Source organism: Poeciliopsis prolifica, unplaced genomic scaffold (genome assembly GCF_027474105.1).
Source record: "Poeciliopsis prolifica strain line A6 unplaced genomic scaffold, Auburn_PproV2 SCAFFOLD039, whole genome shotgun sequence".
Lineage (NCBI taxonomy): Eukaryota > Metazoa > Chordata > Actinopteri > Cyprinodontiformes > Poeciliidae > Poeciliopsis > Poeciliopsis prolifica.
The window spans coordinates 5,759,608-5,775,458 of record NW_026562414.1 but is presented as its reverse complement, the minus strand read 5'-3'; the positions used below and the strand labels follow the sequence as shown (position 1 = coordinate 5,775,458).

The window sequence follows — 15,851 nt, the reverse complement described above, 5'->3', positions numbered from 1 at the left end:
AAAAACAGCATTTTTTAAAAATCTCCAAACAGAAACAAAGCAGCCTCCGTTCATCATATCCACTGTTTTATTCCACTTTACAAAACTTTTTCTGCACATAAAAATGAAACGGCAAACTTCACAGTTATGACATGTTTTACGCCATTTCGCCAGATTTTATGAAGGTCGATTGTACAAGGAACAGAAAATTATTTACACATGTATGCACAAAATTATACACTGAAAATACGTTTTGACATATTTACAACACGCAGGCGGAGCATAATCGCCACAAACAGCAACAGGACAATAACAGACAGTAAACTTCCACAGCAAACAGACCCAAAGTGCTTTTTTCCTTCAATAGGAAACTTTTTCAGACAGTAAAGCTGCACCAGAACCTTCACTATGCATGGATATAAAACTTTTCAGACATCGGCATCTATGAAATCCAGTGTCATTTTTAATTCTTCATAGCTGTTTTGTACATATATACCATAATTTTGAAAAGAAAACAAATATACATCTATTTTTGAAAATAAAACGATGAATTGTAAAGATTTTATTCTTTAGTTTATCCTCCACATGTGCTGAAATATTCTGACTGGCAGTTGAACAGGAAAACCTCGGCATACTTCAATAACAGCGAACAATCATGCAAGCGTTTGCAGTGAAGGTCAACAAAATGGTCACAAGGTGCAACACTTGTGCGAAACATCAACATCTAATGGCTTACATTTAAATGGAAAGTGTTAGTGCAGATCATGAGTATTATGTAGGTATTTTGTTTTTTTTAAACAAACTGACAGTGGTGGGCACACTTATGCTAGCGCGCTAATTTTGATTAGCGCATTAGCTTCTACAAGGGCAAACTTAAACCTAATAAATGATTTGTGGTTTGTAATTGTCTTGAGGTTTAAAGAGTCTTGGAAACTGTTTTCATCCAATTTTCATGCAAATTTGGAGCAAAATTTTTAAATGTCACAAAAAAGAAAATGCTAGTTATGCATGTTTCCATCTTCTGCTTTGGTGTGAAACCAACAGTCCATGCTAAATTTAACGCTATGCATGTAATAAACAAGTTGTAGAGTTTGCAAACTAGCATAGGACGCACATCTCTGAAGGCCGCACATAATGGAGATCAGCAGTTTGAAATTTTTCCAAGTTTCATGCCTGGTACGACACAAACCCGCTGGGAGCTTTTGCCACATCAAAACCGACACAATAAATGAGTTTCTTTCTCTTCTTGAACACATTTCAAAAAACCCAAAAACCACCTCAAGCTAGCGTAAAAAGCTTTTTGCAAAATTACAGAAGCTACTTAGAATTTTGATGCTTTTATCAACTTTCGTCCGACGCGATACTTTAGGATGTTTTTTATAAATGTTGATGCAACAGTCCTGCCGAACAGTTTGACTTATACAATTCCTACTTCTGGGTCTATTTAGACTATTGTTGTGTCTTTGTGTTACAACAAACTAGTAAAAGTCTTTCAATTTTTAGCCACTCTAATAAAAATTTCACCGATAGTATCATTTTCTCTCCAGATCAAAACCACAGCATTAATCATTTCTCAGACTGAAAAATCCAGGAATCTTGGAGGAAGAAAAGGCGTCCAGAGTTCCCCATTCTGCTCCTCCTTCACAGAACCAATTACATATGAAGTGACAAACATAGTGAGCTCACAGGATGAAGGAGCATTTTGTAGATGGATGAATGCTGCAGCGATGAGAGATGACTCAGATGAATGTTGGTGTGAAGCTGAAACTAATCGTCCGTTTGCAGAACTAAATCATTTCTGCCCTCTGACCTCATGGTAGCCAACTGGATGCTACCAATGCGTATCAGGACAGAAACTAAGGAGGAGTTAAGTTTCTGTCCACAAAAACCCTCCAAAATTTGACAGAAAGAAACAAGAAAATTTCTCAGTTTGAAAAATTGAACATTTGCAAAAAGAAATCTTAAATCAGATTAATCTAAAAAAAAAATTGCAGAAAAAACAAGAAAATTTAAGTTTGAAAAGTCAAAAAATTCAACTTCTCAAATTCTGAAATTTTTCTAGAAAAAAATTCTAGAAAAATTTCTGATTTTTTTTCAGCAAATTTGAGTTTAATCAACCTTCTGGAGTTTTATTTCCATTTTTTATCTATCTGTGATGGATTTTTCTTCAGTTTTTATTTCTTTCCTCTATATTTCGATGAACTCCACAGTGCTAGTAAATATCAGGCTTCAGTGTTATTTTAAACTTAATTAATTGTCAAATTTGAACTAAATTGATTAAAAATTGCCACTAAAACAACCTGAATTAGATTGAAAAGCTACATTTCACTGGGGATCAAACTCTGAAGCCAAGCATTTTCAAATGTTATTTAAGGGAAATGTTAGACAAAAAAGACGTTTAGGAACAAAGAGAGGGATTTAGAGTAGGGATCGTCACGCAGAACCCTTGGCACTTGGACAGTAATGAATAGTTTATATAAAAATCTTTAATTTTTTTACACACATTCTGTGATGATTGCCCAAAAAACTATGCTCTTAGCAAAAACTGAGAACCAAGGACTGGTTCTGTGGTACCAGCTGTGCATAGATGCAAAGTTTCTTCCAATAGATAGTATTCACAGTGATTGATCTCAGGAAGGTATCTGTATTTATATGGTACCAACCACATCTATGCAATAAGCAGATTTAAACTTTTTTTCCTCATTAACAGAAACTTTGGAACCATTTTTGGTCACTGCCATCATAACGTCAAATGTAAACAAACATTTATGAGCTCTGAAATTGATTTTTGACTTTGCAAATTTTGTCCAATGTGCAGCAGAAAGCAGACAAAAACAGACATGAAGACATTATTGTTGGTAGATGACTGTCGGTGTTCAAACATCAAATTCATCCATGTGTAAATCATCAGATGCTCCATGCGATGAATAACGTTTCAGGTTCATCTTCTGGTTACGAGCTTATTTCACCAACAACTTTTCTGTTTCTAATTCTTTCTTTACTTTGCATAAAAAAATAACCTTTGGATTCAGCACTTTGTATGGCTTCTGTTGGAACTCTGTATGTAGATAACAAAATATCAGTGCAAACCGTCTTAAAGACATTTTTTACTGTGTTCTCCAAAATTTGAGAGCAGGTTTTACTAATGAACAAGCAGATCTACTGGGTTTTATTTTTCTGGAACAATAAAACCTTATTGCAATGATTCAAAGCAAAGGAAAAAAGTACGAGTGTCTCATCAAAGTCTGGAACTTAGTGGTACCTCCAACAATCTGGTGTATAAATATTATCAGGCAGTGGTTTCCATTGACGAGACGTTTGTGTCTGGACAGTTGGCAGTGGAAAAGTGACACTCATAAGAGCAACATAAAAGTTTCTATTTGATAACATACATTCTGTTTCTCAGCTTGCACTAAGAGGTTGTTTTTTTTATATATGTTTGCACTAAAAGCTGTAGATTCTTTACTTTAAATCGATGCATACAGCTGAGCTAGTTAAAATTATCCACCACTTTCTTTCTACTAATGGTTTTTCTTATGGGATATTTTGCTTTCTGTGTTTTATTATTAGTGTTTTTCAGTGGTGGGCACACTTATGCTAATTAACTAAAGCATTAATAATAGTTTTTTGTTTAGCTCTTTAGCATTTTAGATAACTTTGAAAACATTTAGCTCACTTAGTTTCTGCTGAATAATTTTCTGGGGATAAATTCTAAAGCACTAATTTAGTTTTGTAAACTTTCAGTTGAATAATGTTTGACATGTGTTTAAGTTTTGGGTTAGTTTAGTTAGTGAGTGAAAACTTTTTACGCAGCAGTTAAGTTTAGCGTTTCCTCATTAGCTTCTGCATAGCTGAACCAGTGCTGCAGGTTTAGGTTTTATTTTTAGTTAGCTGTGTTCTCCACTGTCTGTTTGTGAAATTGTTTTTTAATGAGGTGAAAAGCAAATGTGAAGCTCTAAACTTGAGGACTGACCGATAGCATGGAGCCCCATCTGCATGTTTTACCAACACATGGATGAGTTTGCTGTCTAAGTTTTTGTAACTTTCTGTCCAACACATTGATCTGCCAAAAAAGCTGATTTGACTCCTTCACCAGGAAGCTGCAGGATGAATGTGGCACAACTGTCAGCAGTGAAGCCCGACCTGTGGAAAATGTTGTGAGTGTGTCTCTGAGTGGGTCCGTTTGGGTCCAGCTGAATGGGGTCTGCAGGTCAGTCCCTGGGGTCCTGGCAGTGGGAGCAGTGGCTCATCTCTTCAGAGTGAAGCTCCACCTGGACGGTGATGTTCCGGAAACCAAACTTGTTGCAGAGCAGCTCTGTGGCCTCCTGGAGCACCGACTGCGTGTCGGCGCCTTCCTCTGATGGAGAAACGGAGGCAGTGAGAATATTTTACTGTGACAGTGTATTAGGTACATTGTAGATAGAAAAAAAGAACAGTTCCACCAGAAAAAAATCTGAAATTCATCTCAGAAATTTTCTAGAAAAAGCAAAGAAATTTCTGAGTTTCAAACGTCAAAATTTTGTAATTTTTAACTTTTGAAAATTTTTTAAAAATTCCAAAAGTCAAAACTTTCTGATTTTTGAAACTTTGTTTTTTCTAGAAAATGTTCTGAAATTAATATAAAAATTTACTCCTCCATTTTATGCAATGGCCCCAATATGCCGTCGTAACAAAAAGTCACATAAATAGTCAAACAAGTGCAAAAATCACAAAAGCAATCATAATATTCTGGAGTAACTGATTAGTGTGAAGAGATACTCAATATTATTTAATTTTAAGGAATGATTTCTGAGATTAATCTCAAAGTTTCAGATATTTTCAGCTTTTGAAGCTCAGATATTTTCTTGTTTGTCCTCAAATGTGAACCTATTTGTCTATTTGCAGTGGCTCTCATCCGCCGTTGCATCAATGATGTGCATGTATTTTGTGTCAGAAGTGTGTTAAAAATAACAAGTTTTTGATGAATCCCAATATTCCCAACCCGTTAAATTTGTATTTCTCTCCTTTTAGTTTTGTTTGTTCTGCGTCTGCTACCTATTGCCAGGTGAACAGAAACCAGCGACTGTCCCAGAGTCAGAGCCCACAGGTGTAAAGAGTGAACAGACTTCACAGCTTTCACAGTCAGCAGCACTTCCTTCACAGAGTTGAACTCGATTCCTTTAGGCGATCCTGGAAAACAGCAGATTCCTAATTACTGCATAGAACAAGCTGCAGTTCACAGGCTGTGTAAGATTTGTTTTTTTAATTGTTGCCTTTGACTGCAGCTCCATCAGCATGTTCTTGTTCAGAATCAACTGTTAGATTATCTTAAGGTTTAGCGGCGTGTGAAGACATTTCCAGTCTAACTGCTTCCTCAGGATATGACCATCTGCTGTGGCTTTGTCCTACATAAACGTGCAGCACTAACTGGTTGATGCTGCTTCGCTCTTAGTTTCTTTAATATTCTTTTATAATGTCAATACTGAGGACGCAAACACAGGAAATAATGATCGAATACGCTTAATTAAAATAGATTTTAATGAGTAGAACTGAGGAAGAGATTACTGATAAATAACAGGAAGATGGACAGAAATCAAACTTAAAAGCCTTGAATTACCAGAAATACAAATAGAAACAAGATTTTTTCAAAATTAATAACTTTTTCTTTTGCTTTGTCTTAATTTATTGTGTTTAGTTGTGTGAGAAAATACATCTTAGGATTTTTAAAGGCTTTACAAAAATGTGGCAGGTACTTAGTCAGGTGGTCTCCTAATTCAAAAGTGAAACTGTCTCGTAACATGTTCCTGTACCTTCCATGAGTATCCTGAAGACATCTCTGAGGATGGTGAGGGTGGTGAAAAGGACGAAGATGGAGAACAGGAATGTACAGATGGGATCTGCAACTTTATATTCTGGCTGAGAGGAAAAGGGAAAACACATCAGATGGCGTTTAGATATTAACAGGCTGAAGGCAAGAAAAGAAAAACAAACGCTGAGCTCTGAGGGTTTTTCATGCTGTTTTCTTGGCCCATAACATCTCATTTGTCTCAGTACTGTACATCTTCTGCACAATATTAACTTTTAATGCATGAAACTTCAGTTTAAATCACGTTTTGAAGAGCCGACAGGATCAAACTGACGTTTCAGTCTCACTCTAACAAGAATCTATATCTGACCCGAAAGTAGATGATGGTCGCTGCCACCGTGACGCCGATGCTCTGCAGCAGGTCGCCGAGAACGTGGATGAACGCGGCGCGGACGCTCGTGTTGTCGTGGCTACCGAGGAGCGTGTGGGCGTGGCCATGACTGACGGGGCTCTGGCCGTCCTCGTCAATCTGCTGGTATCCTCTGCCATGAGGGTGGAGCGTGGTGGAGTGGTGAAGGATGTAGGCCATGCTGCAGAACCACAGAACAACCTCATTTCTGATTCGCTTCATTACTTTGCAGTGAAGAGATGTGGGGAACAAAAGGCTATTTAGTCCCACAGTTGGGTTGGAACGAGTTACATTTACCTCATTGAATTCACTTTGGTAACTTTTGTGAAAAGTTACCAACTTTTCAAGAAACTGGAAACTTTTATGTAGTGAAAAATTACATGATTCAATCAGTAATTGGACAGTAATCCATCATACTAATTGGATAGTAATTGGATAACTATCCAATAAATATTCAGAAATACTTATTGGAATATTATAGTTCCATAGACATTGTACTAAATAACTATGATGCTGATATATATAATCCTCATTAACACATCTTCCTTCAAAATTTGAATATCTGTCTTGAAAAATGCAGAAGAAGATGAAACAAACTGGATGGGTTTATTTTAAAAATACAGTGATCTTCCAAATTATGATAAAATATAATGAAAAATATGAAATGGTTTGTATTTTATGTTATTTTTATGAGATTTTTTTTTATATTAAAATGTCCTGAAGATAGTCTGTTTTGTTGAAATTGTATAAATTATTACTTAAATAAACAATAACTTAAACAAAAATGTACAAACTCAATTGCTTCCTATTAATCATTTGGCTGCAGACAGACAAAAAAATGAATTTTGTTCAAGTTTTTAAAAAAATATATTTAGCATAAAGCTATTAAACAACCAAGTGCTTACATAATATTTACAATGACGGCGAATCCAGAAGTGATCAGCATTACATGGCCCTCGATCTCATAGTCGTTGCGTACAATCCTTTCGATGGCTAAGTAGACGAGCACTCCTGTCACGATCCAGATGGACATGACGGAGATGAACGCTCCCAGGATCTCTGAGGAGAGCAGAACCAGGAACCGATCACTTCACTGCACAAAAACCCAAAACTTTACAGATCAACAAGCTTCTGCCTCACATGGAAAAGCTGGAATATAATTAATTTAAATGTGACCTGTTACGCTTCTTTCAACAGGAACTCAACACGTTTAAAATGGCTGCAAACAGATAAAATCATACATCTTTGAAAAGCAGAAAAGGAGCCTCCTGCACAACCAACAGGAATGCAGCGAGTTATTTCTGGTTGGTAAGACAACAACAACACTTTTACAGCTTCCATTGTTCAGCAAATTCAGCTGCATGGAAGGGCAGGTCCAGAAGTGCCTCATTTCCCAGACTCTAAAAATATTAAAATATTAAGTTATGGCCAAAACAATGTTTTCAGAAGCAATAGAGACACAAATGAGCAAAATCTGAATTTTGCATATTTTGCAAAATGTACAAAGTGAGTTTCAAAGTTCAAGAATATCAACTGTATTTATTCTTACAATAATATCTAAAGCAGCACTTAATCTTAGGTCGTATTTTTTGCTTCCACTCTTTATTCTTATCACAAAATCATCATCATCATCATCATCATCATCTCCATTTCCAATTATTTATTTTTCTTTTAGCAGCTATTAAAGATTATTCTGACCTGATCTGTGCCAGCCAAAGGTCATGGTTTTGGTGGGCGGTCTGGAGGAGATCCACAGGGAGAACAGGCTCACCATCATGCTCCCAAAGTCGGTGAGGAGGTGGGCGGCATCGGTCATGATGGCCAGGCTGTGAGCCAGGTAACCTCCTGTTTGAGACAAACTCAGCCTGTAGACAGAATCCTCTGAGTGATAAACTCAACCTTAAACAACGGCTTTCTTTGGTGATTAAACATGCAGTTTAAGAGCTTCATAGCTAGGATGTAGCTTTGGGTTTTACTCTTTCATTGCAAGTCATTTTGAATGTTTCAGCAGTCAGCAAAGGAATGTCAGCCAATTTACACACTTAACAACAAAGTTAACTTTTTACAGTATGCTGCATAACCTTTTTTCTCATTTTGTCACACAATATGTGCATACGTTTAGATCATATTATTAAAATGTGTGTGCTTATACAGAATTTAATCCACTGAACAGTTTGTGCACATAATAAAGACGATCGGAAACCATTTCCTTTTGTAAATTAAACTCGTATTCCCAGGCGTGCAGCCAGATTATGGCATGAATTTGATGCATCCGTAAAAACATTTTGTGTCTTATTTTACAGAGAAAGTGCTATTTCCAGTCATATTCAATGACACTTCATCCTGTTTAGTTGTGCAACACTGACACACATAGAAACACACAAAAACAGCCACAGCCAGCTGTAATTGAAACAACACCAGGTCTAATCAAATTTCAGATGGAGCAAAACCAGGAAACCAGTGAAGCTCAACCAATTACCTGTCTGTCAGGACAAGATTACAAAGATCCAAACAAAGATCATGAAGCAGCAAAGTGTTTCTGGACTCCAGCAGCCTGTACTGCCCTGGGTTTCCACTGGGGAGGCTGTCAGGACCAATCAAGCTTTCAGGGAAAGAAGATTTTCTTCTGCTGTGTTTTTATTGGAGAAGTACCTCCACTATTTGGGAGCTAGTAAAGAAGTGAAGTCTGATTCTTTTTCACTAAGAAGAAAATGAATTAAAGTAAACCTATAAAAGGTGTGTTTTTTTGTATAAATAAGTCTTTAAAGCAAAATAAGATCTTAAAAGTTATTATATACATCATTATTTGGACACTGAAATGATTTCATTTTCAAGAAGTGACTTCTTTAGAAATATGTTTTATGTTTTTAAATATGCCTTAACTTAAATTAAAAAGTTGCATTTGGACACCAAATTTGCTACAAGTTCATCAAAATCTTTCAGTAGTTTCTGAAAAGGTAAACGTTTTACCGATGACCTCTCCAATCATGAAGACGAGGCAGACTGCAGAAGCGATGTAGAGTTTCTTCTTGGCTAGCTGCTTGTCACCGCTTTCCTCGCCAACCAGAGTTTTGGGTAAATGGCAGTGTGCACCAACGTGCCGCTTCAGCTCCATAGCACCGGACATTCCTCCGTTTTTTAACGGGAAGTCTTGGTAGTGCTCTTTGGAGTCTGCAAAGGAGCTAAAAGGATGCAGAATCAGTCAAAGATGTTTGTCTGTATGTTTTTGATTTTAGAAAAGGTTTGGAAAACATCATTTTATACCAACTGGGGTTATAATGTGTTTGTGTTGTAATGGCTGCAAATCTACTGTGTGCTGGTGTCGACACCATTGATTTTCTTGAGTAAATGTTGCAGCAGACAGGAGTATCATTTAGAAGAGCTACAATGGATTTCAAACTGGAAACCTGACAGAATCTTCTGCAATCAATGTTTCCTCAGATGGATGAATGGTGAGTGCAGCTATTCAGGGAGGAAACGGCTCAAATCGACTGATGTTGGCCTTGAATTGTAGCAAAGTTTGTTTGCACAGTTTGTTTTTCTGAATAAAATTAACACACACTCAAGAAATTAATTTTACCAAGCTGGGAATACATTTAAGACCAATTGAAAAGAAAAAAAATCTGCAGGCAGCAAATCTGCAGGCAGCAAACATTCAAATGAATTCACATTTATTCCAGTTAGATTATGTTGCAAAGTTGGTAAACAATATTTTTTTTAAATTAAGCTTCTTTACAAACAAATATCTGAAAAGTGTGGCTTACGTGTCACATTGCATTGATACTTCTGAATAAAATCTAATGCAATCAACTCCATTCAGCTGAGATTAACATCTGAATTACAAGAGAACAAGTCACAATTCTGAGATTAACCTCATATATATACAGATACATATATATATATATATATATATATATATATATATATATATATATATATATATATATATATATATATATATATATATATATATATATATATATATATATATATATATATATATATATATATATATATTTACACACACACACACACACACACACACACACACACACACTCCTCTGTCGCACACACACACGCTGGTTACTGGTCCTACCAAGTGCAGTGATGGGGGTGCAATGATGTTGCTAATGAGGTGGAAAAAAACTAATTTGGACTGACTTGAGATAACCACACACACACTTTAATTGACACACTCCACGTTATCAGTGCAAGCTTTGCACTATTTCCCTTTATCACACACACACTCCTATCAGGCGATGTCCTGAATGAAAAGAACTAGTCAAGCAGAAAACAGATTCTGTTCAATTACACCCACGGGACAAGAAAACACACACTCCATAAACACACTGAGCTCCACTTGATAGGATGTTGGATTTATTTAAATTATTTTTTACATATGGATGATTTTTCAAGCACATATTACTCTGTTCTGCAAATCTGCTTTGAGAGAAATGTGATCTAATTAGCATGCTTATCTTCCTGCACAGTTATTGTTTTATTTAAAGAGCCAGAGTCTTTTATGGTTATTTATACGCCTGGCAGATTCTGGTTTAAATTAATATTTTAATTTTACAACATGCCACTTCTGACTGGCAGTAATGTTAGTATTTTTCAGCAGTCCAACCAGAGTCCTGACTCTAAGCGATTAGAAAAGCATGACTTGTAGCTAAAGATTAGGGGAATGGCGTGGAGTCACCTTCACATCTTTAAAATACCAGAGGAAATTTAATTTTAGAAAGGTTTAAATGCTGTGGAAAGTGTTTTCACATCAATAAATTAAATCATAACTTGAAAACTTTTTTGTATTTTCTATTTAGACTATTTATCTTATTTTAAATTCTGCTTGTTGATCTGACATATTCAGTCAAAAACAGAGGAGGGTAAATTCTTTTCTATGGAGCTACTGTTGTGTCGCTGCATAACTTGCACTTTGGTATTTTGCAGCTGCAGTGGGCAGCACTGGTAAAGCCTGCAGGTATCTGCAGAGTGGTCAGAACCTCAGAGGGAATTCATCTTTTTTCACATCCAGGAAGCAGAGAAAAGGCCTGTTCGACTGTTTAATGGTTTTACGTCTTTTCAGAGGCACATTTAGGTAAACTGAAGTGTTTTAGGTGTCAAATATTGTTAGTTTTTGTCTCAAATCATTTGGAGATTAGATGAATAAATATTAACCAAAAGATTAACAGTATATATGGTCAGCAGTGGTTTTGTGCAACAGCTTCTCTCTAAATACTAGAATCAAAAACATTCTTTAAAACACAACAAACTGAACGTAGATTTGTAGCTTTACTCACAGGTTAATAACCTTTTGAATTAAGTCAAATTACAAATTTAAATTAGTTGACTTGAGTTGGGATTGGATTGCACTGAATAGATATTACTAGACAGTGGGAAGATCAATCCAGAATATTGATAACACTGGTATCAGTATCGGATGGATGCTAAGAGAAAAACTTTAGTTTGCATTTTGTTTATTTAGAAAACACAAATAATGTTAAGATGTCATTAAAGTATTTTGTAGACACTTAGAAACTTTGACCAAATTTTCTCTCAGCTATGAACAAAATAATAGAAAAAAAAAAACACAAAAACACCTGAAGGTCAGAAGTTTGATGGTAATAAAAAATATCAGCTTTAGCGATACATGAACTGCAGATACTTGGTATCAGATGGATACTAAAATATGCAGTATTGATTAAATGAAATAAAGTTATCAGAATAATCACATAAAAACTCAGGTGCTTAAAGACAGAAAAGATATAAAGTACCAAGACTTGGATGTTTTATCATCTTTCTCTGTTTATGTAGCAAAAAGTATCAGGGAAAATGCAATCAGTCTATAATCATAATAAATTTTATATTTATCTGCTACTCTGTAATCTTTAGGTGTTTGTTGACTTTTTTCAGTCATTCAGAAACAGAATCCATTGATCTGTGTAATAAAATGAAACCTCAGATGTAAATAATAATGATGGTGATTAAAGTTTAAACAGCAGCTGTAACTGGATATGAGAATCTTTCTGCTACTGATTGCACCTCTATGAATTCACACTTGATGCTTGATATGTTTTAAGATGTGTTTTAGTTTCTAGTGTTGGTTTTGGTTTTCAGCCCCAGCAAAGCTTTGCTTTATTTTACCGGAAGCAGAAGTTTTAACTTTGGGCATTTAAACATTTTGAGCTGCTAAGTTTTGCTTTGCTCCAGTCTGCATTATTAACACTTCTCTAGACTTTCTCTGAAGTGAAGTGCATCATGAAACCTTTGTTGGGTTTGGACAATAAGTTCTGCTCCAAAATTAACACAAAGTCGAATAAAAGGCAAAATGCAAACCAAAAAAATACATATTTGGCAACACAAATGCTAACCCTGTTTTATTTTTGGTTGCTGGTTGTTAAAAACTGAACCTTCTGATAATCATTGGTTCTTTTACTTTGGTTTCTTTTACATTTCATGTTAATAAATTAATTTACATGGACAAATTAGAGTCTACAACAACAACCTGTAATTCTCTTAATTTCATATTCTGAATAATTTCATCTACAGAAGGCCCAGGAAATTTACAGATGGTGTTAATTGGAACTCATGTTTTCCTATCAGACTTATTTACAGAAAAACACAAAGTTTTTCTGTCCTTCTTACATAATAATAAGAATTTACATATTTTTGACTTTTGGGCGACTAGTCAGACAAAGCAAGGGGTCAGACCTCACTTATGCCACATAAACTTCCAATTCTCAAAAGATTTATACTGTAACACATCTTATATTAAGAAAAAAGTCAACATGTTCCTTTTTTCTTCAGTGGCAAAATAATGTCTGACATTTTTTAATTTTTCCAGCTTTTAGAGCTGGAAAAATGGTGATTATGACCATTGGTTGATCTAAATGAGCACTATCAGAAGGCAAAATGTTTTAGCAAAAAATGAGCCAGTTCACAATGTTTTCATAAATATAAGTGACTGAATCATTTTGAAAACATTTTGCAGGGGCTAAAATTGGATGTGCTAATTCATAATCTCATCTGTTTTTGGCTCAAATATGTTTTTTTTTTTTGTTTGTTTGTTTAATCAGACGTAAATTTGATCCTCCCACCATAACAATATTTCTAATAAAACTCTGGATTTGGTTTAGTTGTGCCACCTTAAAGTTGTTAGTGCCCCTCTGACCCTTTAAATGCCTCTCTAGAAACGCCCCTGCTAAAACCTTCAAGGTTTTTCACATCTCTGATTCCTGATCAGTTTGTGGCCATAATCTGGAAATGATGCAACAAAAATTATAATAGTTTCCTGTTCTACAAACTGGGCCTTGATTTAATAACTTGATTAAAATTTTCCTTTACAATTTTTGTCCTTATTTTCTGATATTTCCAGCATTTTCTTAATATCATGAGCATAATTCAGACTCAAATGTTATGTTTGTTTTCGAAATAGGACAACTGACATGCATTTCCACATCTTTTTTTTTTTTTTTTTTTATTGGTATTTAAGAATCACTACCAATAAAAGCCAAATCTTTAACTTATTGAAGTGTGTATTTCAGTCCCATGAACCTTTTTCACCTAACTGAACAAAAACTACAAACGATGACTCGGTAAAGGCGCATGCAAGCGCGCACGAATGGCGCAAATGGTGCGTGAAATTCCAAACGCGGCGCCATATGCTCGACTGTCTCTGCACCTCTGCGTGATGTGGACAAACAAGAGTTGATTCCTCTGCGGGCCTCAGGGCTTGCAGAAAAAAAAACTAAGGGTCTCCTTGTATTATTATTTTTCTTAGGATTACTCAGTTTGTTTTGGGGAAATAAATAAAGTTAACCACAACATGAAATAACTTAGCAGGATTTACTTCCAACAAAAATAAACATTTATTGATCAGATGATGGAAACGGACTCAAGATGAAGCCTGTAAGGAAAAGTCATCGAAATTTGTGTTTAACATTCAAAGATAAACATATTTAAATTAAAATCCCCAGAATATTCTGCAGTTATGTAAAATTATAGGCCAGACTTTCATTTTGCGCAGAACAAATCTGACGCTTCTCATCTTCAAAATCAATCATTCAGTTTCTCCCGCCTCTTTATTTCTTTGTATCTTTACATCTTAAGCAAAGTGTGGATTTGCTTGATGAGACCCCCTCCTGCAGTTCGGCTGACATCCGGTTCCGGACGTGCACGGATCCGCCGCATGCAGCGCGCGCCTCTCTAACGACAGATGATGAGTTTTTAGCGCTGCTCAGTGAACTGGCCCCGGGGCCATTTGTCACAGGCTGTCCAGAAACAACTCGAGCATGGAAATGAATTTGCTCATTCACATAAAACAGCCCGCGTCAGCCATGCTGAACATGCAGCACAGTTTATGCGCACCGCGCGTTACGCCCAGGCTGCGGGACATTTCCGTACCACGCGCGTGGATTTGGATGAAGTTGTTTTTTTTTCTTTTTATGTCAAATAATTAATTCACCATGTCTCACATTTTAAGCAAATGTTTTTCAATAAAATGCGTGTGAAATTGTAAATCATTCTGTGGAAACTCAGTTATTGTCTCACCTTTGTAATTTTAAGGAATACATCTTCGCGCTCTTCTCGTCTATCAGATGGGATTTCTCTGAATTAGTCGGAGTATTATCCATTTTTCTAAGTTCAGATTTATGTTTTTTAATGTAAAAATATTTCTTCCTCCTCCTTAGACGAGAATCCGATTTCCCCCGAGTTTCAGTCGACGCAGAAAGTCAGCCAACACCTCATGTTCTGGGGTCTGCAAGTCTTCAGGACAAATCCGTAAATTCCTTCATTGCAGCGCTGAAGCACAAGAGAAAACAAATGTTTTGCTTTTTGTGAGTTTTTTATCTCCTTTTAAAAAAAATCTTGCAGGACTTGTAGGCTGTGGAGAAAAGGCTGCAGCAGGACTGAGGAGTGATGCTGCAGCTGCTGCTGTTCCTGCAGAGCCCGACTGATCACAGGACACCTGAAGTTAATGGGACAGGCGTCAGCACGCGCGAGCGTCACTTTTCCACTATGATTGGACAAAAACACATCAGATCTACATTCAAAATGTTTATTTAACAAATTCCTCAAATTGTACACTTAATTCAAGAAAACATAACTTACATTTATATCTATTGTTCCATTAAATGCACGTCATGCTGCAGAAACTTAACCCTTTCTGTGTTTAACCCCGATTATATGAAAACATAGTATGTTTTCAATTTCAGTTCCATCGAAAATAATTGATTTGTGTGTATGAAATTATTATTGCATTGCATGAATAAAAACATTTGACCAAATGTTTTTATGCCTTCTTGTCGATCCTCTTCTTACCGTTGATTTCCTGATCAGTCATCAATTAGTCTTAATCTCACTCAAAGTCCTTCTTACCCAATCAAAAATTAATTTAGACCTATAATAAAATGATTCAGGCCGCATTATCATACAATAAACTACAATCTAAACCGGTGTTTTTCAAAGTGAGGGCCGCGGCCTCCTGGAGGAACACCAGGGAGCGCTGTAGTTAAAATATTTGATAGAAATGTTATTTCTGATGACCATTTATTGATTGGTAGTCAATCAATTTCATCAAGTTGCTTTGCTCTTCAAGCAAGTAAGTGAGAAACTGAAAAGTTTCTGACAAGAAAAAGACCAAAAGAATTGGGAAAAAAGCATACGAACTGTGGGAATAAA

At 35.9% G+C, this 15,851-nt stretch overlaps 1 protein-coding gene across 1 annotated transcript; it reads right to left on the bottom strand.

Moving 5' to 3' along the window:
* Positions 1-2,086: 2,086 nt before the first annotated feature.
* slc30a2 (solute carrier family 30 member 2) lies at positions 2,087-15,052 on the bottom strand. Its single transcript, XM_055054332.1, has 8 exons — positions 14,721-15,052; positions 9,144-9,355; positions 7,872-8,018; positions 7,079-7,232; positions 6,135-6,354; positions 5,769-5,874; positions 5,014-5,148; positions 2,087-4,336 (listed from the first exon to the last, which is right to left on the bottom strand). Exons 1-8 carry the CDS (start codon positions 14,801-14,803, stop codon positions 4,191-4,193), a joined length of 1,203 nt encoding a protein of 400 aa, XP_054910307.1. The 5' UTR covers positions 14,804-15,052; the 3' UTR covers positions 2,087-4,190.
* Positions 15,053-15,851: the final 799 nt, after the last annotated feature.

Coding starts and splice junctions, on each gene's coding strand:
- slc30a2 (XM_055054332.1), bottom strand. CDS start 14,803: ATGGATAATACTCCGACTAATTCAGAGAAATCCCATCTGATAGACGAG. Junction 9,356..14,720: donor TATTCCTTAAAATTACAAAG/GTGAGACAATAA, acceptor GCATCCTTTTAG/CTCCTTTGCAGACTCCAAAG. Junction 6,355..7,078: donor GCCGTCATTGTAAATATTAT/GTAAGCACTTGG, acceptor GTGGTTCTGCAG/CATGGCCTACATCCTTCACC.